Genomic DNA, 22,988 nt, shown 5'->3' with positions numbered 1-22,988 from the left:
CAGTCCTGCCCAACGGCTGTCAGCTCCTTGGGGCTCTCCTTGGGGACGCACCACCCACCAACAGCGACGCTTTTCTTCCTTCCTTTCCAAACCTCCCAGTGTCTGGTTTTCCCCTCTTCCTGTCGCGTTCACTCAGACCTCCAAGACGGTGTTGCCCAGGAGTGGTGGGGGTGCTGTCCTCACCTCGTTGCCGTGGGCTGAAGCGGGGCGGCCACTGCAGAGCCAGGCTGGCCGAGGAAGCCCTCCCGCCACCAATCTCCGCAGCTACGGAGATAACCATGGAGGCTTGTTCCCTTTAATGTGTCAACGTGGCGGTGGGCATTTTTCATTTGGGACCAACCTTGTGCTTCTGGGTTGAACCCGTCTTGGCCGAGCATGTAACCCTTTTCCAACATTGCTGGCTTTGGTTTGAAGTTCTTATTTGGGATGTTTGGATGGCTCTCGAGGAGCATGTCTGACGCCGGACTGTTCTTTCTCATCACCTCCTTTTCTGGCTTCATCATAAACAAGTTGAGGAGCTTTTCCTCTTTCTGCAACTTTGAGTAATAGTTGAACTATCTTCTCCTCAAATGTTGGCTGACTTTCTGCAAGGCTTCCTGGCCTGATGTTCTAGGGGAGGGAGTGTCTAGTGATGATTCTTTTTCCTTTAATAATTATAGGATTATTTAGTTGTCCGCATCTTCCTGAGTCACTTTTGGTATTTTCTGTCTTTTTCTGGTCCATCCCGCCCAACATTCCAGATACATACAGTTGTCGGTACTCCTTGTGTAAGTCCCGCCATGTCTGTAGCTTTTTTCACACTTCCAGTCTCACTGGTGCATACTTGTGCTCCTTCTTTTTTCTTGATCTTGCTGAAATTTGTCAATTTAATAAGTCTTTTCAAATTACTAGTATTTGGTTTGTTGATCCTATTGCATTTTTGTTTTCTATCTCATTAATTTCTATTCTTATCTTTATCGTTTCCTTCCTTTTGCTTTCTTAGGGTTATTTCCAAGTGGAGTGCTTAGCTCCTTAATTTTTAGCCTTTTAAATTTTATGATGTAAACATTCAAGATCATAAATTTTTTCTTGAAGTACTGTTTTCACTGCATTCCCTCAGTTTTGACATGTAGTACTTTTATTATTTTATAGTTCTAATAATTTTTGAGTACCCATTATAATTACTTATTTGACTTAAGAGTTCCTTAGAAGGCTGTTTTTCAATTTCAGAAAGCCTGGAGTTTTGGAGCTTTTTAGTTACCTTTTTAAAAATGGGTTTCTAGGGCACCTGGGTGGCTCAGTCGTTAAGCGTCTGCCTTCGGCTCAGGTCGTGATCCCAGGGTCCTGGGATCGAGCCCTGCATTGGGCTCCCTGCTCGGCGGGAAGCCTGCTTCTCCCTCTCCCACTTCCCCGCTTGTGTTCCTTCTCTCGCTGTGTCTCTCTCTGTCAAATAAATTAATAAACTCTTAAAAAAAAAATGGGTTTCTAACCTAACTATATAGTAGTCAAGGAGCATAGTCTATGCACTGCCAATTTAGATATTTGTGAAGACTTGCTTTGTAGCCAAGTAGAGGATCTTTTTATGAATGTCCCACGTGGGTTTTAAAAGGATACATATTCTCCTCCAATTATGCTCATTTCCATCTCTCTCTCTCTCTCACTCACACACACACACTCTCAATAGATCAAGCTTAATTAATGTGTTGCTCAAATCATTTGTATCTTGTTTGATTATTTTTCTGCTTAATTCTCTGTACTGAAGTTTCCTAGGATGGTGGGTTCATCTTGTAGTTGTGTCAGAATTTGCTTTCTATGTTTTTAAATTGTGTTATTAGGTGCATATGCATATATTTTTTAGAATTCTTGTATCTTCCTGTTGAGTGAAATATTTTACAATTATGAGGTAAACCTCTTTGACTCTAATAATGGTCTTTGCCATAAAGTCTATTTTAACTAATATTGATATCATTCTCCAGCATTCTTTGGGTAGTATTTGTATATCATTTCTCTCCTTTTTACTTTGAACCTTCCTTTACTCTTATAAATTGCTTCTAGCTGAATGTAAAAAAAAGTCTAGTCTGACAATCTTTGCTTTTCAAATTATTAGTTTAGTCTGTTTACACTTAACGTAACTGCTGACATACCTTTGGGTTCAGTTGTATTACCCTGACTTGTGCTTTCTGTTGGTCCTACTTTTTCTGTTATTTTTTCCCTTTTTTCCTTAACATTCTTTTAGTTTTTTTATCCTTTTTCTGTTTTTCTCTCTATTAACTTGAAAGTTATAAGTTCTGTTTCCATTCTTTTAGAGATCACCCTAGAAATTTTAACATTTATATTTGAGTTAACATTGTCTGAAGTTAAAGTTAATATGGGGATCTTAGAACAAGTCAGCTTTCTTATTCCTTTCCCAACTTACCTACTAGTATTTTCCAGTATTTTAACACAATGTGGTTTTCTTAAATCTACAAATTAGACATTATCATATTTGTTTTACGTATTTGATGGTTTTTAGAGTTTATGATGTGTGGATGTGCATATGCACAACAGACCTTGCTCCAAGAAAAAGCAATCTCTTTCTTGCTAAAGAACGTCTTTTGCTACATTCTTTCATCGGGTCTATTTTTCTCTGAAAAATCTCTATGTCTTTTCTCTTCTGAAAGAGGATGTAGCTGGGTTTATAATTGTAGTTTGACAAAGCTTTGAAAATCACACATTGATTTTTTTGGTGTCCATCGTTGCTGTTGAGACGTTTGCCATCAGTCCTGTGTCATTTCTGTGTAACTAGTCTGTATTTTCTCTTGACTGTCCATTCATTTGGTTCTTTCCTCACATTTACTTCAGTTGTGTTTGTTTATTTTATTTTTTATTCATCACATAGATGTATATTTGTTATCACTACAAAGTAACCACTTGCTTTATTGCTTTTTTCTTACTTTTTGTAGTAAAATATACAAAACATAGATCATTTTAACCATATTTAAGTGTGCAATTTAGTAACATTAAGGGCACTCACAGTGTTGTGTACCCACTATCCAGTTCCAAAAATTTTTCATCATCCCAAACAAAGGCTTTGTCCCCATTAAACCATCATTCTCCATCCCCTTCCCCGCAGCCCATGGCACCCGCCATTCTACTTTCTGTCTCTATGAATTTGATTTCTCTAGATACCTCATATACACGAATCACATACTATTTGTCTTTTTGTGTCTAGATTGTTGCACTCAGCATGATGTCTTCAGAGTTCATCTGAGTTGTAGCATGTGTCAGAATTTCCTTCCTTTTTAAAGCTGAATAAATTCTAGTGTGTGTGTGTGTGTGTGTGTGTGTGTATTTGGGGGGGTGTTTACCCAGTCATCTGTTGATGAACACTTGGAACACTTGGGTTCTTTCCACATTTTGGCTATTGTGAATAATGCCACTATGCACCTTGGTATACAGGTATCTGTTCGATTTTCTGCTTTCAGTTCTTTCAGATATATACCTAGAAGTGCAATTGCCAGATCATATGGTAATTCTATGTTTAGCTTTTTGAGAAACTACCATACGTTTTCCACAGTAAATATACCATTTTATTACAACCAGCAATGCCTGAGGGCTCCAATTTCTCTACATCCTTACCAACACTTATTTTCCTTAAAAACAAACAAACAAAAAAGCCATCCTAATGGGTGTGAATTTGTATCTCATTGTGGTTTTGATTTGCATTTCTCTAATGATGAGTGATGTTGAGCACCTTTTCGTGTGCTTGTTGGCCATCTGTATGTCTTCTTTGGAGAAATGTCTATTTAAGCCCCTTGCCGATGTTTAATTGGGTTATTTGCTTTTTTGTTGTTGAGTTGTAGGAGTTCTTTATATGTTCTGGATATTAATCCCTGAACAGACACACGATTTGCAAATATTCTCTCTCACTCTGTCTTCTCACTCTCTTGATGGCGCCCTCTGATGTACAAGAGTTTTTAGTTCTCAGGAAGCCCAATTTTTCTATTTTTTATTTTGTTGTCTATGCTTTGGGTGTCATATCCAAGAAATCATTGCCAGATCCAATGCCGTGACCATGTTTTCTTTTAAGATTTTTATAGTTTTGACTCTTACATTTTTGAGTGGTCTCTCACATTCTCCAGAGATAACTAGTGATTGTTTAGAAATGTGCCGAACACATCGATAGAGCCGTGTTTGGCATTTCTGCGTGCTGGAGCGGGCGCCTCATCCGTAGGTACTTTGCCCCCTGCAGCATGGGAGAGCTTTCGTTGCATCCTGAGTCCTTTTGCTAGAACACTTGTGAATTTTGATAACTTCTTTGTTTTCTGACACGACGAGACATTCCAGCTTCGTTGTGTGCGTTTTCTGCCTCAGACCTGGAATCAGCTATTTCTCAAGAAAGGTGCTGACCCCCTTTCCACCTATGTGGAAACCAGTCTGGGCACAGGATGATCCTGGCTGTAGGGTTGGTTCTTCTTTCTAGGCCTTTATGGTAGCCGGAGGGATGAAATAGTTTTCAATATATATGTATAAGAAATCCATAGTGAAGCTTTCTATTCAGGCCTGAAGCCGTGGTGCAATTTCCTTAGTTTTAATTCACACCTCCCCTCTCCCAACTGAACCCGACCCAACACCAGCATGATGCATCTGTTTTTGTCACAGGTCACACATGAACGTTTCCGAGTAACGATGCCAGTCTTATCGCCAACAATAGGATTGCTGCAGGGTTTTTTCATTTTCGGTCCGTTGTGGAGCACCCTGGAGATGCACAGTCAATGTACTGGCTTTCGTGTCACTTGGAATACTTCTTTCCATGCAGTTCATTTGTCTCATGTTCTTTGGATTTTTAGAGATTGCTTTTTAAATTTTAATTTTGTTGGCAATTATGTAAAATGTTTGTAGGATTCTAAGACCAAATCTATACAACGAGGCAATGCCCTGGGACTCAGGCTGCAGGACTTGCTGGCTGCTCAGGTCCCAGACAGAGGCAGCTCTGGGGGACAGGGCGGGGCCTGGGGGAGACGGGGGCGGGTGGGGGGACAGGAACAGCCCTAGTCACCGGCGCCAGTGTGCCCCTCACCTGTCGCACAGGTTGCCAGGCAGGAGGGAAGGATCATCTTGCATCGGGGCTGCTGTACCACAGGTGAGGGCCCCAAAGACGGCCCACCTCTGAGCCTCATCTTTCCAAGGGAGCCGCAGCCTGGCCCTTGGGCCACCCCCTCTTGGGGTCTCACCGTGGGGCTGATGGGAGTGGGGGCTGACCCGACACCGCTGTCCCAGCCTGGGTGGGCTGAGAGGAGACTCTTGGCCCCTGAGCTGGGGGAGGGGAGCCGGGCCTGGAGAGGTTCTGGGTTCTGTGCCTGCCGCTCGGCGACCACACTTCCGTGCAGCTCCGGGCCCAGGTCGGGGCTGGGCGCTGCCTCAAGGCTGCAGCAGGCCAAGGCCGTGCTCAAGCCTTTCACGTCCATGTCACCCACGCAGACATCTTCAGCCGCTGCCAGGTGGGTCCCCCGTGCCCCAGGCCTGCCGTGGGCCGGTGTGTGAGCCCCCCAGCTGTCAGGGAGACACTTCCGTGACAGGCAAGACCCAGCCTGTCTCTGGCTGGCGGCAGGACAGCAGAGGCCACGTGCCCTTGCAAGCAGCAGCCACCACTGCCCCACCTGCGGCGTTTCCTCCTCTTCCTCCCACCCCCACGGGGCCAGGAGGTGGAAGAGTGCTGGCGCTGGCCTGGCCATGGGAGCGGCTCACGTGGGACGCCTGTTCGACCCAGGCGTTTCCTCCCGTATCCAGGGCTGGCCTCTCACAGGGCTTCTAGATGAAGGAAAAGGAGCCCACGGAAGTTGCACCTGGCTGGGGGCGGGGGTGTCCCATTTTCGGAGGGCAATGTCCACAACCACAGATGGCCACTGGGTCCATCCTGATGTCTAGAAAGGTCTGGGTGAAGAAATGGCCGGGTCAGGGCAGCTGTATCCAGGGTTAGGATCGGAGAGGGGTCTGGGACCTGGGTACCGTCTGCTGACTGGGCCAGGGAGGGGGCGCCTGGGGGCCCTGAGTGCCATCTGGCTGAGGGGGAGGTGGTGCAGGCTGGGGCGTGGCTGCTCCATGTCGGGGCCTCGGCAGGGTACAGCGGGCGCGGAGGGCCTTGGGGCCTGTCCTAGCGCGCTCCCGTGGCTCCTGGTGCGGAGTGCTGGCTACTCCCAGGGTATTTTGGAGCTGCAGGCACGACAAAGCTCCATCAGGAGCACCTCCCCAAGCCCAGCTGCCCGGTGGACACTGGGCCTCACCTCCACAGTGCCGGGGAGGGGTCGTCTCCGGCCAGGCCCCTGGGACCTGAGCCCACGGGGCCGAGTCAGGAGATTTGCACCTAGTGCGCGTCTGTGCACGCGAGGGTAGGCGTGCAGCAGAGTGGGAGCGGGGAGGAGGGCCTGGACCCCCACTGCCAGGTCTTGGGTGGGTGCCGTCCATGTAGACCCCCGGGCCCCCTGCCCTGCGTGGCGGGAAGTGCGCCGCAGGGCCTTTTCCTTCAGCGAGCTCTGGGAGGACAGGAACCTTGTCGGCTGCCTCTCTTTGTCTGTGCTCAAGCCGACAAGTGTTGTAAAGACCCCAGGACGTCCGGGACGCCTGGGAGGCATTTTAATGAGCTTTTCAGAGCCTCTGCTGCTAAGTTTTCTTGAGAAAACAGGAAGTTGGGTAGCTGGGAGGAAACCCCCACTGGCGCCCCGGGAAGCCTCGTGCTGGGGAGCAGCCTGACCTCCTTCAGACCTGCGAGGGCACCGAGCCACCACACCCCTGCATGGGGAAGAACGTCCCCGGCCTCGCTGGCCCCATCCATCCTGTGCCGTTGGCAGGCCGAGGGCCCCCCTGCTCTGCCGGGGAGGGGCAGGACGCAGGCTGTTTGAGAATGCCTGGGGGGCCGCATGGAGCCAGTTCAAAGGCTCGGAGACAGAGCCTTGAGAGGGGACTAGCCAGTGCCCAGGCCGGAGAGGTGGGCACTCGGCCACCCCAGGACAGGGGACAGCCCATGGGGGGACAGCTGGGAGGCGGGCTATGGCTGGGATCTATTCTGGCTGCAGCAGGTGGGACGCATTCGGAGGGTTCTGACCACCAGGTAGGGAGGTGGGAGACCTGGGAGCAGCTGCTGGGCCTGCCCAGGTGAGAGGTGGCAGGTGCCTGAGCAGATGAGCAGGAGCAGATTGAGAATGCAAGTTAAGGCTGTGGCTGGGTTCCTAGGTTGTAGGCTTTGCCCTGGCCAGCCCAGCGGGCCCGGGCTCCCTGGGGGTCTGGTCTGGAGGCAGATGCACCAGGCCCTGCAGGCTGGGGAGGGGCATGGGGAAGTAAGGGGAAGCCTCGGCCCCCAGCTCACTGCTCACTTGGGGGCCCTGCCCAGCACTGTCCCTATTTGTGGGAGATATGCATTCCGCCCAAGACCAGCTGGTGAGGACGGAGACAGGGTCCACGACTTGGGACCATGCGGCTGCCCTGGCCAAGAAGCAGAGGGCAGCCACCCCAGCACCAAAGGGTGCACAGGGCTGGGGGGGGGGTCCCAGGCAGAGACCTGTGTGTGGCCACAGTCAGGGGCTGGCCACTGCTTGGGCAGCAAGTGGGGGTGCAGGTAAAAGGCTGTGTGTTGGCACCTGATGGGCCTTTGTCAGGAAAGGGCCCATGGAGCCTTCTGGTCCCAGGGGTGGCCAGTGGCCTCCAGCTGAGCTCAGCTCCGAAAATGCGCTGGGTGTGCCCCAGGGCAGGACCCTCCCTGGGTGGCAAATGGCTGTTTAGGAGGGTCCATGAATGTGCACAAGGACCCTGAAAGGCCAGCATTACAGGGCCAGGTGGGCAGAGAAGGGGGTCTCGGAGAAGCCAGGATTTCTAAACTTGGACCCAGCCATGGTCACCAGGGAGGCATCTTGGGAAGGGTGGGAGGACTGAGCTTACTCTGTTCCAGCGAGCTGGTAGCGTTAATGCCTCGGCCTGAGGCCAGGGTCCCCACTGAGGCTCTCAGGCCAAATACCCGGTCATTGTGAGACAGGTGGCTCACTGCTGTGTGGCAGTTACGTGTGAGCGCCAGGTCTGGGCAGGCCTCCGGCCACATTCCCTCCAAGTGTTCCAGGAGCCCCTCCACCACAGCATTCCCAGCTGAACCCCAGGGGCTCAGACTCAGCAACAGCCAGGAATGGCTGCCCACCCCGTCCTGCACACTGGCCACCCCTACTCCCAGCCCAGTGTCAGGGGAGATGCCGTTCTCGGGGCCAGGTGGGGTGGACCTTGGCAAACACCAAGAAGCACAGAAGAGGTGCCCCATGGACGCTGCAGGGTGATAGCCTGAGGCTCAACACAGTGACGAGGCTGGCTCCGTGTGGTTCCGTGGGGCTCCGTGGGGCTCTGTGTGGTTCCGTGGGGCTCCGTGTGGTTCCATGGGGCTCCATGCGGTTCTGTGTGGTTCCGTGGGGGCTCCGTGGGGCTCTGTGTGGTTCTGTGGGGCTCCGTGTGGTTCCGTGGGGCTCTGTGCGGTTCTGTGTGGTTCCGTGGGGCTCCGTGGGGCTCTGTGTGGTTCTGTGGGGCTCCGTGTGGTTCCGTGGGGCTCCGTGGGGCTCCGTGTGGTTCCATGGGGCTCCGTGCGGTTCTGTGTGGTTCCGTGGGGCTCCGTGGGGCTCTGTGTGGTTCCGTGGGGCTCCATGTGGTTCCGTGGGGCTCTGTGGGGCTCCGTGGGGCTATTGGCTTGTAAGCCTATCTAGGCATCAGAAGGTGCTGTCCACTGACCAGCAGAGAGCATCACATTCAGGACTGACCCAGGGAGGGCCTCTGTGCAGTGCTCGGCCTTCAGGGCCCTGTCCTGTGCTCTGGTGGGTCTCAGCACCCTGGCTGGCGGCTCAGAGCCTCTGTCGCCCCTGGCCCCGGCTGGAGCAGGCTGCCTCCCTGGAGACCTCCCACTGCCAGGCTGACTTTCCATTTTCCTTCCCTTCCTCGTGCTATTTTAGTGCCATTCCCAGAGGGAAAACCCACTCGACACACAGAGCATTCCCAGAGCGGGCCTGGCCACTCTCTGGGCCGGTGCGTCGGGGTACAAGGCTGGACGTGCAGAGGGAGAAGGCCCGGTCCAAGGTTGGGCCAGGGGTCTGGCCAGGGGTCCGTGGCCATGCCTCACACTGGTGCCCAGGCCCTGACCCGAAGCTGTGGCATGGGCCCTGGGCATCAGGGTCCACCTTCTGGGGCATCTGCACGTGAAGAGCAACAATCAGGTGGTGGAGGCCTGAAGCGGGTGGGGAGATGGCCCACCTGCCCACTCCAGGGATCAGGGGTGGTGGGCCTCACGTGGTGGGCAGGATCATGACCCCTGAAGCTGGCGACCTGGGCCTGGGATTGTCCATCAGGAACATCCGCCGAAAGGACATTCCCAGTGCCGTCCACCATGGGAAAATATTTTATCAAAGAAATTTGAGTTAAAAAAAAAAGCCTAAGCATGAACCCCTGACATGGCTAGGCGTAATGTCTATTTTTACTGTCCCTCTGGTCCCCCTCCGCTGTGGTGGGGAACAGGCTGTGGCCCCCATGTGGAAGTCGGGGAGTGTCCTGGGAGGGGAGGCAGTGACGTTGGCCTCCGGAAGTGGGCACCCGGGAGGGGAGGCGTCTGCGGGACGGTGACCCCGCCTTGGGGAGCTCTCAGGCAGCGCTGGCTGCAGGATCCCCAGGAGGGAGAGGGTGTGGGGCCAGAGAGAAGCCTGCAGTTAGGGGAGGCCGGGCCTTGGGCTGCAGGCTCACAGGCATCCAGGAGACAAGAGGGCTGGGCAGGGGCCCTGGGACAGAGGTGGACAGCAGCCCAGACTGATCTCTGGCAGGGGAGGGATGCAAGCAGAGGGCTCCCAGGGCCTGCGGATGTGAGGGGAGCTCCAGAGCAGCCAACCCCCAGCACCCAGGCCTGGAACCCAGGACCAGCCGCGGCACCTGTGCCTGGCCTGGTCTCTGGGCCTGCGGACCTTCCCTCTATCCTGATGACCAACTGCAGACCAGGAACCGACAGGAAGAGGGGCCATGGCCGCTGACCCCAGCCCTCCCCATCCTTTGTGCTCCCTGGCCCCCAGCCCCGTTCCCACACTCGGTGCCCCCAGGGTCACACAGGCACAAAGCCTGGGGAGGGGTGGCCACCACCCTGCGCAGGGAGAGACCCCAGCCCACTGGCTCTGAGGCTGCAGGAGGAGCAGCCGCGGGGGCTCTGGAGGAGGATGGGTTTCCGCGCTGTTGTGAGACCTCAAGGACAGTGGGATCCACCAGCAGGTTTGGGCGGGGGCTGAGGCCAGCGTGCCCCCAGACTCGAGAGGCTAGCCAGGGTGATGGCCCAGTCAGCAAGCCTGGTGCAGTCCCTAGGGGTGACAGCAGGGTGGGCCACCTCCAGGCGCTTGTAGGACCACCCCTCTGCCCTCCCTCCCTTCCAGAGAAGTCGTGGGTCTCAGAGCCCCGGCTTCTGTTCCCACCAGATGGCCCTGGGGGACTGAGGACTTGGACCCCATTGGCCTGGGGTCCCCCAGCTTCTGGTGACCCTGATCTGACCCTGGCCACTTTAGGAAAGATCCTGGGCCAGCGTGACAGCCACACCTGCATCCTTGACACTGAAGCAGGGCTGCCCCCGGATGCCAGCCCGTCCAGCAGCCAGCTTCACGCGAGACCCTAACCCGCGTGTGGCACCTGTCCATGTGTCCACACCAGGCCCTCTGCCCCCAGCCCACCCCTCCCTGGGCTGTGTCGTCCCTTGGAGTGGCCTGGGCTGAGAGGAGGTGTGAGGGCCAGCCCTACGCCTGTGGCCTTGAGACCTGCCGAGGCTTCTCTGGGCCGGCGCCTGGGGTGGTTGGTGTGTGAGTCCCCAGCCCGGCTTATGCCAGGCGCCCACCCAAGTACCCAGCTCCTTTCTCCTTCTCGTGTCTGTCCGTGCGGCGGGTGCCCCAGGACCCAGCAGCCAGTGATCCTGTGCTTCTAATGGGCCTTCCCGTCAGCGCTGTGGGGTCTCCTCTGGACGGGCCCCTCTGGCTCTACCCCCCCAATGTTGATGGGAGAGTGCACACACGCCCTGTCCACTTTCAGAAGGGGTTGACGTGCTTAAGGTTGAACTTCAGAGGGCACGGATGCACCCGAGGTAGGATGAACCCCCGCCCAGACGGTGCTTCCCGCTGCCCTGGCTAGTGTGAGGGGATGGGAGCAGGTGCCCCATCCACTGTTGGGATGCAGGTGTCCACAGGTGCATGGACACACAGCATGCAGGTAGGTGTTGGTGGCCTGGACGGACACAACCACGGCCCCACGTCAGGCCACAGGGAGCTTGGGGGAAGGACAGCAGGGAGGTTCCCCAAGCAAGCACTCGCCCCCTCAGGCCTGGCCATCCAGGCCAGGTGTCATCTGAGCCGGTCAGCTGAGGTCAAAGGTGGAAGGGGGAGCGCGGCAGAGCTGGTCATGTGGGCGCCCTCAGCGTCGTCCTCTTGGGTGACTGTCCCAGACGCCTCCGACAGTAAGACAAGGCCTGAAGCCCAAAACGCAAAGTCTGGGGTCCAGCCGTGTCTCTGGGGACCGAAGTCCTTCCCCTGCTCTGCTCTGTGCCCCCACAGGAGTGCTCACCGTGCCGCCTCCCAAAACCCCGAGCCGTGGACTCTCCAGAACCCCCAGCCAGAATGTGAAGGCAGCTCCTGGCAATGCCTGAGAACCGGCCTCTGAAGAAACAGGGAGCCAGAGCCCCTGGTGACACCCTTCCGTGGGGCGAGGGCACTGGATGCTGGCGGGCCTCGGGATCGGGCGGGGGGAGGGTCAGGGCTGCAGACGGACCCCCCCGCCCCAGCACAGTCGGAGGGGCCCTGAGGCTCAGGGAGAGAGAAGCACACCCAGGTCCCCCACGGCCAGGGTTGGGGTTAGTGGCAGGTTGAGACAAACACCCTGATGTCAGCACCCGGCAGCCCGCGGCTAAATCATGAAATTCAAATTTCAGCGTCCATAAATAGTTTTCTTGGCAGAGCTCTGCCTGTGTGTTCCTACACTGCCCACAGCTGCTTTCTCAGGGACCCACCGGCCCTTGCAAGAGGCTGACCAGCGCCTAGGGGCCTGGCTGGCATCTGGCGGGGGGTGGGGGGCCCTCTTCTTCCTTTGGAGCAATTGCCAGCCCCGAGGCAAGCGGGGCCCCGGAGCCAGGGGGCAGTGAGCCCCGTGGTGGGTGGCCATGGGGCCTGGATGGGCACAGCAGGCCTGATTTCTGCAGACCCACTGTCCACTCCACCCTGGATGTGGGAGGCAAGACAGGCCTGGCTGGCCTCGGGGGTGCAAGGCCAGAGGCAGCCAGCCCCTGGGGGCTGCAGATAAAGGAGGCTGTGGGCAGCCGTGGATTGGGTCTGGGGAGGGTCTGCCAGGCAGTGACTGTTCCATCCGTGTCCTGACGGGGCCAGTGAATGGATGGCTGGGGCTGCGGGGCACCTAGCCACTTCTCCCTCCCCTGCTGGGGCTGGGGAATGGGGTCTGTCCCCTTCCCCTACCCCTCCAAGGTACCCCGCTCGCCGCCCACCCCCTGTCCTGAGGCAGGGCCACTGTGCGTGGAGCACATTCAGGACGAGCGTAGACCCCAGAGGTCTCTGGGGGGAGATGGGCATCCAGGGCGGAACAGCATGAGATAGGGCCAGCCAGAGAGGGATGGGCCTAAGAATAACCCTACAAAGGGAGATAGGCCTGCCCAGCCAAGCCCACACTCCTCCCTGGAGGTGGGGGAGCGGGTGGGGGAAGGTCTGTCAGAGAAGCGGGGGGAGTCAGGCTCCGGGAAGGACTGCGTCTTCCTCCCCCCATCTTGGAAAACCCATTTCAAGGCACAGGTGCTGGTGGAAGGGGCCAGCTTCCCTGGCCTGACTCAGTGGCCCTGGGAGGAGGCAGGAAGGAGAAGGGCCAGGGGACCCCCTGCCCTGTGCTCAGCCCCCAGTCACGCTGGCTCCCCACCATGCTGGGCCCGTCTATACCGTCGCTCCTGCGACACCCCTCTCCCCTGGTCTGCCAAGCCCCAGGTTGGCTGTCACCTCCTCCAGGAAGGCCTCCAGGCCCCCAGCCCAATCTCTAGAACATCCCCACCCTTTGGAGGAGGACTTTGGGGCTCCTCTCTCCCTTGGCTGGGAACACAGTGGGGCAGGGCTGCTGTGACTGAAAGGCCCGACAGACGTTCAGGCAGGTTCAGACCCCAGGGTGCAGGGCGTGGGGTCCCGGACCACCGCCCGCTGCCTGAGAGCCTGGCTCCACTTGTCTGCGGAAACAGGACAACCAGGGCCGCTCCCCAACTTCCTTAGCCTGTCCCCCGTTGCCCCCCGCGGCCCTAGGTGGGAGAGGTCCCCCAGCCCCCCTCGCCCTGGGTCCTGGCGCGGGAAGGCAGGCGCAACCGTTTGCTTTTGAATCTCGGCCGGGTGTCCTGAGTGGCCCTTTCAAAGGCCGGCCGGGGGCGGGGGCCGTTCCCAGGCGCGCCCCGCCTTCCCCGCCCGCCCCTCCTCCCGCTTTCCCACGCGGCCCGGCCGCCGGCTGGTTCTCACGGCCCGCTGCCCCTCCCCCGTCTGGGAACGGCCGCGCTGCGCCCGCCGCGCTGGGGTGCCCGGGAGCCCCGGGATGGGCGGTGCGCTTAGCCGGGGTTCCTGGAGGGGGTGCCGCCTAGGGGCTGCTGAGGTTGCCAAAGCGGGGGCAGACAACAGCCCCCCCACCCGCAGGGCCTGAGGCTAGAGGACATCCTCTGGCCCAGATTCTGTTGGATTTAACCTAGGGCAGGTGGTTACGGCCCCCACACCTCATGGAGAGACCTAGGGGGCCCTGGCTGTGCCTGCCATGTGCTGGGGACGGTGAGCACTGACCCCTCAGTGGGGTTTCCCTGACTCGGGAGCAGGTTCTGGGGCTTCTGTTCCTCCCAACAGCCTGGAAGGCTTGCTCACCGGACTACACAAATACAAATACAGATGCCCGCTAACTGTGAACTTCAGAAAACTTGACTACCTTCTCCCATAGAAATGTATCGCACACTTTCTCTAAAATTCACATTTAGGGCCCGAGTTCTCCCCGGCCCCTGACAGTGGGGGAGGGGGGCTGGGACTGTGACCTCCGGTGTCAGGCTTAAGGAAGCAGGGCAGGAGGTCTTGGCCACCTATCTGGGCCCTGCGGCTCACACCACTTGGCTTGCCTCCCTGGATGTCAGCCCCAGCCCACCCAAGGGAGCTGCAACGTGGCGTGTCATCTGCCCAGCCTGGACTGGATTGTCGACCCCAATGTCCCCACACAGTGGGGTCTGCATGTCCGGGTCCTAGGTGGGCCCTGGGCTGTGGCTGGTGCAGTAGGAGTAGGAGCGTTCAGGAGCTAAGGCACCAGGGTGGGCAGGGGACACCCAGCAGGAAGCTCAGCTGCCCGTCCTGCTTGTAGCCACTTCCCAGGGCTCAGGCCTGCAAGCCCCCGAGGGGCCTGGGGGAGGGGCCGTGACCCTCCCGTATGTCCCTGGCCAGGGTGACCTGGGGCGCTTCCCATTCATGCCCTGGTTGTCATGCATGCTGCATCCTGGAAAGCTGTGTCTGTCCTTCTGCCCAGGGCTTTCTCCCATTCTACCCACTGCCCTTTCCTCCTTCCCTTGCCATCAGAGTGTCCAGCAGGCTCAGGGATGTCCAGGGAGGTCTTGGGATGTTCTCCACAGCCATGGCTGTTGGGGCCCTCACTGCTGGTTGTCAGCCCCCCTTGTCCACTCTGCAGGCCTGACGGCAGCTCCAGAGCTGGGGGCTCCACTCCCAGAGAGCCTGGGGCAGGTCCTCAGGAAGTGGCCGTGGCCCTCCTGTCCTGGCAGCAGGCTGGGGTGGCGGGGGTCTGGCTCCACCTGCCAGGTACACACCTCCCTCTGTGGCCAAGGTCCCAGACCTGGGGTGCCAGCCTGGTAAGGCTGCTCCCATCTGACCCTGTGCCCTCTGAACCAGTCTTGTCGGCTCCCCACTTGCTTGGGGAGGTAGTACCCTGAGCGTAGAGGCCCCCAGGAACGAGCTCCTACTCCCCTGCCAGGTAGACACGGGCGCCTGCCTGCAGGCTGCCTACACACACGGACACACTCCTGGGGCCAGGGGAACACGTGAGGTCCCCCCCACCCTGAGACGCCCCACCACATCAGTGCTGTGTCCACACGGTGGACTGCCCAGTCACACCTCTGACTACGGCTCACGTGCAGACCCACGCTCGGCCCCTCGGAGCCCGGGTGCTTCTGAGAGACGCACCTGCAGAGCACCAGCTCACACTCACAGGCCCAGTGCTGGCCCTCTCGGAGACTCGTTCACACCGCATGGCCCCTGTGGGGGCCCCTGACAGCCTAGAGAGCCCATGCCCTGCTCTGTCTGTGGAGACGCTGTCCTGGCCCCATGAAGGGGATGGGCAGTGGCCAGGTGGGGAAGGGCTGGGCCCATGGGCACTGACCCTCCTGGACCCGGGGCCAGGGCAGGCATTGGAGCAAGGCCCCCGCAGGGCTGCCATCCCAGGTCATGGACATCAGAGGTGGAGGCCACTGGAGGGCCACGAGCCTGCTTCACAGCAGAAGAGCATTATTGTTGGGTTTTTGTTTTTTTAAGATTTTATTTATTTGAGAGAGAGCGAGAGAGCGCCCACTGGAGTCGGGGGGAGGGGGGAGTGGCAGAGGCAGAGGGAGAAGCAGACTCCCCACTGAGCAGGGAGCCCGACCCGGGACTCCATCCCAGGACCCGGAGGTCCTGACCCGAGCCGAGCAAAGGCAGACACTTCACCGACTGAGCCCCCCGGGCGCCCCATGGGAAGGTTTTAAAACCCAACAATAAGGAGGGCCCAGGGTCCCGGGGTCCTGGGATCAAGCCCCGCATCGGCTCCCTGCTTCTCCCTCTCCTCCCCACTCCTGCTCTCTCTATCTCTGTCTCTCTCTCTCAAATAAATAAAATATTAAAAACAAAGCAAAACGAAACCTTCCCTCAAAGTCCAGTACAGCATCTGTAACCACGCACCCCACCCCCCAGGGTCTGGGGCCTGGCCCTTCTGCCCCAGCATTTGTCCCTGGCGAGCGGGATGGGGATGACACCCCACAGATGTCCCAAGCATCTCAGCTGTGGGCCGGCCGCAACTGCAGCCCACCCACCCCCCTGGCCCCTTGGCCTGTCTCCAGTGGAAAATCAGGCGACATCCCACGCCAGGGGCCAGCAGGGTCCTCGTGGGCAAAGCTGGCTGATGCTCTCGTCTTGGAGGGTCACGGCCCCAGCATAGCGGGCAGATGGCTCAGGGCCCCACGAGGTGTTGCCGGGACAGCGTGGGAGAGCGAGGTGTGGAGCGGACCCAGGCCTCACTGCTTCCCCCTGGGGTTTCGTCCCGCCCCGTCCAGTGAGGTGTCAGGCCAACACCCCAGGCCAGGGGTCTTTCATCCCAGCCCTTTGGCCCTGCACCCGGCACCATTTGTTGGGGTGGCTCTGGAGGGGTCACGGTGGATAAGCCAGCCAGGGAAGGCCTCAGGGCCTGCCCTTCTCAGAACAGCAAGTGTGGACAGTGAGGGGAGGTGGGGACCAAATGGGCAGAACACACCGCGGGAAGAGCGGCACTGGTGTCCTGTGGCTGAGACCCACCAGGGCCCCCACTCCCCTGACGTGAGCGTCTGAGACGCTGGCTGCGCGTAGGTGTGCTCTGGGAAGGTGCCGGAAACGGAAACCCTTCTCATTGCCATGCTGGCTTTTCCCACCAGGTGGTGGGTTGAGGGGAAGTTTATTTTTTTCTGCTTTTTTTTATGCTTTGCTGTCCTCCTAATTTGCTCTAAAGGAGCAAGAAACGGCCCATTACTCTAGAGCATGTCACAGCTTCTGAGCCGAAGCCCCCATCCACCCTGCCTGTGGGCTCAGAAAATCCCAGAACACGGCCTTCCAGGGTCTGGGTACCGGACCGACTCGTCCTCCCGTCCCTTACCCAGGGTGGGGGCTCCAGGGGCTGCCAGGGCCCTGCTTGGAGCCCGAACAGCACCTGCCATGAGGCAGGAGCGAAGTTTCTACGAGCCCGCCCCTTGCTCGGGAGAGTGGAAAGCCCTGACAGCAGGACTCTGGCATGGCCCGGCCCAGTTCCCAGCTGGGAGGTGGGCCTGCAACTCTCAGCTGCGCCATGTGCCCACTGGGCAGAGAAAATGGGGCCAGCCTGCAGTGGGCAGCTCAGGTCACAGGCCTGCCTGCTGGTTGAGCCTGGAGCCTCACCCACATCCTCCTTAAGAGTGGGTCCCTCCGCTGGGCTCCCAGCCTAGGCAGGTGCCTCCCTCCTGCCCAGCACCCTGAGGAACATGGGTTCTCTCTCATGCCCCATGCCGTGGTGAGCCCCAGGTGCAGTCCCTATACCACCCTCTTCTCTCCCTCTAGGCGACCAACAGAACTTAGCCAGGGCTGCCCTCAGCCCTGAGAGGGGCTGGTAGGCCCTGGGGCGGAGCCGCCTCCTGCCCTGCTCTTCACGTTCTGTGGCCCTGGCTGGGGCCTGGCCCTCTCCACTCTCCACACTGGTGTCCCGGCTGTCCACGGTTGCACACAGCAGACCCCCACAGGCCCACAGCCCAGGGCCGCGTATGTGCGCCTGGGGCAGGTGGGTATTCGGGGGAGGTGGGGACCCGGAGCAGGTGGGCAACTAGGAGTGGTGGGTGCCCAGGGGGTGGGAACACAGACAGTTCCAGGGACACAGAGCTCAGGACAGATGCCGTGAGCTTGCCTCTTGCTCAGCTGTGGTTCTGCTGGCCACGACCACCCCTGTGGGTGGGTGTGGCTGTGATTCCTGGGCTCAGAGCTGAGCGCGGACCCGCTCTTGGGCACGGCTCCCCACACCTGGGAACTGGCCCCTCAAAGCCCCCCAGCTGCCCCCTGCCAAGTCTTAGCCTCAGAGGAATGGACAGCTATCCCAGGCACCTGCCGTACCCTTTCCTCACACACCCAAGAAGCCCAGAGAACCAAACCTGCTGGAGAAGTGACCAGAGCAGGCCTTTCCCACCCTCCTGAGGCCCTAGGGAGGAGCAGGGGGCTACAGAGGGTGGACCGAAAGGTCAGGCCTGCCTAACCGTGGGTCCAAGGGCCCCACCAGTCCCCAGGACCAGCCCCTGCTGGTGGCCCAGCCCCCAGGAGACAAATGTCCCACTCGTGGGCTCGTGCCCCTGCCTGAGGCGTCCCCAGGAAGACGGGGTGCCCGGAGCACGGCAGGCATTGGCTCCGAGCAGCTGCAGGAGCTGTGGGAAGCAGGCAGGCAGATGGACCCCTGCGACAGGGAGGCCAGAAGCCTTCCCAGCCCCTCCTGCCCCCAACTTACCTGGCCCCTCCCACCTCGCCGGGCTCTGGGCGTAGACGCCAACCCTGCCCTCAGGCTCCCAGACTGAACGAGGGGTTGCACAGAGACCGCGCCGGACTCACGAGACCATACCACCCAGCCCCTGTCCAGGGCCTCCCCCGGGACCCCCACGGCTGTCCGCCCAGACCCACCGGCATCCCAAAGTCAGGGTTTGTGTGTCCCGCAAGGAGGAGTGGGCGTGGCTTAGGTACCACAGGCACACCCCGCTCCTGGGGGTCAGTGTGAGGGCCCGGTGTGGGGCCCTAGCTAGCCGAGGGCTCTGTGACTGTGACCAAGTGACTCAGCCCCTCAAGAAGCCCCCTTTCTTCAGAGCGAAAGGCTCTACTGCTTTGGTGTCAGGAGGGGGCCTCTGCTGGCCCGGCACCAAGTCCGTGAGCAGGCATGCGCTGGGCCGTGAACCCCAAAGGGCAGGGCCGCAGCCTTGCTCCAGGGGCGGCCGCTGCCCGCCCACAGCAGGCGGTCGGGCAAGGCTTGCCGGGCCCCTCGGTGGACAGGAGGTGGACAGAGAGGCCCTAGGTGCTGGTCCTTCCGACAGATGGGGAATGCAGGGCAGAGAGGGGGTGAGAGTGCAGAACCGGCTTTTCCAGATGGAAGTGGGGGTAGGGCAGGGCCTCCCAGGGCCCTATGAGGTGACAGTGGGCAGCAGCCGTGGGAAAACCAGCACCGGTGGTTCCCGAGGGTGGGGCCAGGTCCCTGTGGATGGCACCCGTCGTTTGTCTGTGTGCAGTGACTCAGCTTGAGCTGGCAGCCCCGCCCAGGTGTGAGCACCAGGCCCAGGTCCTGGGAGGCTGGCAGAGCGCTCGGAGAGGATCCCGCCCTCCTGCCAATGCCCCGTCCCTCTCACACCTACTGGCTCTGACCCCTTGGGGGACCTGCACAGGGAGAACGTGGGCCTCTGTGCTGGGCAGCCCACTGGTGCTCCGCTCCTTCCCCAGCTGGACCTGGAATGACCACAGGCCAGACGGGCACCCGGGGCTCTACCCCAGGAAGGTCGCTGGATCCCTGACCAGGAGGCCAGGCACCCCCCGCCCCCGCAGACTCCCTGGGTCACAGGCCGGCCCAGGGTCTGGTTGGCAGAGGTGGCCAGGGGGACAGGGGGCCCCCCAGAGAAGCAGGAGGGAGGGTCCTGCCTGGGATCAGCCCGGCCCCAGCCCTGCCGAGGCCTCCCAGCCGAGGCCACCCCACCCGTCCTGCACTCCCAGGCCCTGGCTCCCAATGCTGGATGTGGAGCCATGAGGCCACAGGTAAAGCAAGCTCACAGTGTCGAAAGGCCCGTGGGAAAAGGGCATGTGGGGGCAGGGGGGGGGCACCGCCTCTGACGTGGGCACACCCTGAGGCTCCAGGGGCCCGTGGCTGCCGCCTACCCACCCACCCCCGGGAGCCATGTCATCCAGGGCACTAGCCAGGCTCCTCCAGGCAGGGGCCGAGAGGAATCCCGTGAGTACAGATCACGGCCCCTCCTCCCTGAGGCCTGGGAACCCCCCAGGCCCTGCTCTCGGCTCTGCTTCCTCCTGCAGGCTGCTCTGAGGTCTGGAAGGGCTGTGACTGGTGTGCATGTCTCCATGGGTACCTGTCCCTACCTGCCTGCCAGCCAGGTCTCTAGGGGCCTGGCCCCTCCCGCTCTCCCTCGGGGCCCTCCCCACCTCACCCCAGGAATCCTGGGGTCCCTCACCCTGTCAGGCAGGGCCCATCGGAAAGCAACCCTGGGGCAACTCTGTGGGGAGGGCAGGACGGGCCCCAGGATCCCCCGCCTCCACCAGGGTCGCTGCAAGTTCAGCAGGGCTGAGCTCAACCCCTCACCCATGGCGTGTCCTAGACAAGGACCCCAACGAGAAGCACAAGTAGCTTCCCCCTGATCCCAGGACGCGGTGCCCACTGGGCATGGGCACAGGCAGTGTCGAGAAACATGGACACTTGAATGGCCTGGCTCACCCCAAGACCAGCTGCGGGCTCAGCTGTGGGGCTGCTTACCCTGACCCTCAATGCTGGGCCCTGTGTCCCCCACCATGCTGAGCCAGCCCGGGGCCGCCCGGGCCTGGCTTTGCCCTCAAGACTCTGGGGGTTGGGGAAAACAGCCCAGGTGATAGCAGAGTGCCACAGGGTCTCGGGAGCCAGAAAAGGTTACCCAGGGCCCACTGGGATCCAGAGCAGTCAAGGAGGGCTCCCAGGAGGTGGTGTGCCCTGTCTCGCAGAGACAGGAAGGGATGTGTTGTTTGTGTCTGTGAAATCCCCTAGCCAGACCCAGAGCTACAAGGAGCGTGAGGCTGTGGGCGGGAGGAGGGAAGGAGCCTCACCTGGCCTCGGCAGCCCCTCTGTCCCCGGGCCTGTAACTGTGACCAGTACCTGAAGGTCCCCAAGGACATGACGTGGCAGCTGCTGTGGCTCAGCAGCCACCAGGAAGGCCCCAGCAGCACAGGGGTGTGTGCCCCACGGGGTGGGCGTGGGCTCTGTGGGGTCTGTGGACAGGGGCCCAACGACTGGGTACTCCCAGGATGGAAGTACACGTGTGGCCAGGGGCTGGTGGAAAGACAGAGCGCATGGCGTGCAAAGGTCACAGGCCCAGGGGAACGGGAAGCTCCGACACTCCGCACCCCTCTGGGTGGTGCTCCCCACCCCTGTCCCGGAGGCCCTGCGCGGGGAGAGCACACACATGCACACGCACACCTGTTCACGCGCGCACACGGGCACACGTGGGCATCTGCCTGCACTCCTCCGCACCACCGGCACTCGCTAAGCGATCGGAAGGTAGCCGAGCCGGGACAGACAGGAAGGAGGGCAAACCCCAGAGGTCCACCCCCCAGCCTCAGTTTCCGAGTTTGTAAAACTAGCAAGAAAAGGGTGCAGAGCACACAGAGACTTCAAAGCTGCTGGCCAGGGCCGCGAGTGTGCCCGGCCAGTCCTAGCACGGCGCCTCCACCCTCTAGAGAGAAGGGCCCCATGGAGGGGGCACCAGCGGGAGCCTGACTGGTGCTCCCTTGGCCCCCAGCCCCTCCTCAGGGGAGGCCAAGCATGGGTTGTGTAGAAGGGTGTCTTGGGACACTCTCTGGGTGGGTCAGCCTGAGGCCTGGGTGCCTCTCCAGGATGCTGACATCCCTACTTGCTCTTCCCGCCTCCCTCAGAGGTTTGGGGCCAGAGCGGGGGCCACCCACTCTTCAGGTGAGCCGTCATGATGGCCTGTGTCCAGCCCCAGCCGCTCTCAGCTCTCCGCAGTGTGGCCTTGACACGTTCAAGGCCCACGAGGGGAGGAGCAGCGCATGCGTGGGGCTGTCCGCGGGAGCGAGGGCTCCCGTCCCCTCTGAGCCACCAGCAGCCCACCCAGAGGCCCCCACTGTCCTGGGGTCGTGGGCAGCACTCCTGCAGGCCCCCTGGTCCTTCGGGGCCTCCAGGTAGAGGCTGAGGCCAGACGGGCCGGCAAGCTAGGGAGGCCAGCTGGAGGACGTGGCCTTGCTGGGTTCCAAGGAGGCAGTGGGGCTCGGGTGAGGGGCGCATCCAGTCAGGCCCCCACTGCCGTTGAGCTGGAGCCATCTGGCAGAAGTGTTTGCTGAGCCAAGTGGGAAGGTCAGCAGAACGGGGAGGACCCTTGTCCCACCTGCTCCGCAGTCATTGCTGCCTTCTCAGCCGCCCGCGGCCTGGCCGTCTCCGTGGCGTCTCCCCACGCTCGTAGTGGGGGTAGGGACCCTCTCGCAGGGTCACAGTGTTCGCTTCCCGGGTCTCTGCTGGCACCCGGAGCTCCCGCAGGTCCCCGGGGCCCCTGCCCGCCCACCGGGGTGCGGGCTGTTGTGAAACGCGCCCCCCTGGCAGTGGCTTATCTGCTCATCGCCACAGATGGGATGCCCCCGCCCCCACCCGCCAGTTCTCAGGCCCCCAAGTGCCCTAATTGGCTAATCTCACGCCCAGAGCTTGTTTCCCAAGGACCTTTGAGCCCCAAGAACATTCCAAGGTGTGAGTTCCCATGGGAGGGGACCGGGCTAGCACCAAAGCTCCTCAGCCCCCTGCCCTTTGCCCTTTCTGCTAAGGGTGGGGAGAGGCTGGGCGCCCGGAGGCGCATGTGGGCACAGGGGCTGCCAGGCCCCATCCTTAGGACAGTCCCTGATGACCCTGATTGATTAACAGGTGATGAGGCCACCCCGAGCGAGGACCTACAGGAGGCAGGTGAGCCCTGGGACCACCCCGGAGGACACGTGGGGCTCCGGACACAGGGCCCCAGCCCAAGCCAGGGTTCGTGTCCTGGCCCAGTAGAGAGGATGGTCCCTGTGCCCTGGGTGAGGGGCAGGACCAGTGGGGAGGGCCAGGGACCCATGGGTAAGATGAGGCAGAGGTTTGGGGGGATGGGGCCACATAGGGAGGAGCCTCCGGAAGGAGTGGGGTGGGGACCAGACACCCGAAGGCTGAGCGCTCAGAGCGATGCTTCCACCTCTCCCGGCTCTGCCCCGGAGGAGGCCCCCAGGGGCTCCAGCTATGACCTGCCCTGCCGCTGGCTGGAGGCGGCCGACCTGCAGGCCGGCGCGCCCACCACCCTGGGCAACGGGCACCGGCTGCAGCCAGCAGGGGTCCCGGAGGGCGTGCTTCGGCGGCCAGGCCTGCAGCCCTTCTGCTGCACCAGCTGTGGCAGGGTCTTCTGGGAGGGCACCCATCTGGGCCGCAGCACCACGCATTTCAGCGAGGTCCCGCGTGGTGCCTCCAGCCCCTGGGCGCAGAGCTGA

The 22,988-nt window shown here is 59.9% G+C and overlaps 1 protein-coding gene across 1 annotated transcript in view; it reads left to right on the top strand.

Moving 5' to 3' along the window:
- The window catches only part of EXD3 (exonuclease 3'-5' domain containing 3), a 52,154-nt gene extending 29,166 nt beyond the window's left edge, over nt 1-22,988 (top strand). Inside the window, 3 exon segments of the mRNA XM_081802674.1 lie at nt 5,349-5,513; nt 20,593-20,705; nt 22,673-22,988. Of these exon segments, the coding sequence (XP_081658800.1) occupies nt 5,349-5,513; nt 20,593-20,705; nt 22,673-22,988 (594 nt within the window).

The sequence above is a fragment of the Leptonychotes weddellii genome, chromosome 14 (assembly GCF_054177405.1).
Source record: "Leptonychotes weddellii isolate Sample4059 chromosome 14, ASM5417740v2, whole genome shotgun sequence".
NCBI lineage: Eukaryota > Metazoa > Chordata > Mammalia > Carnivora > Phocidae > Leptonychotes > Leptonychotes weddellii.
This window is presented reverse-complemented; position numbering and strand designations above follow the sequence as displayed.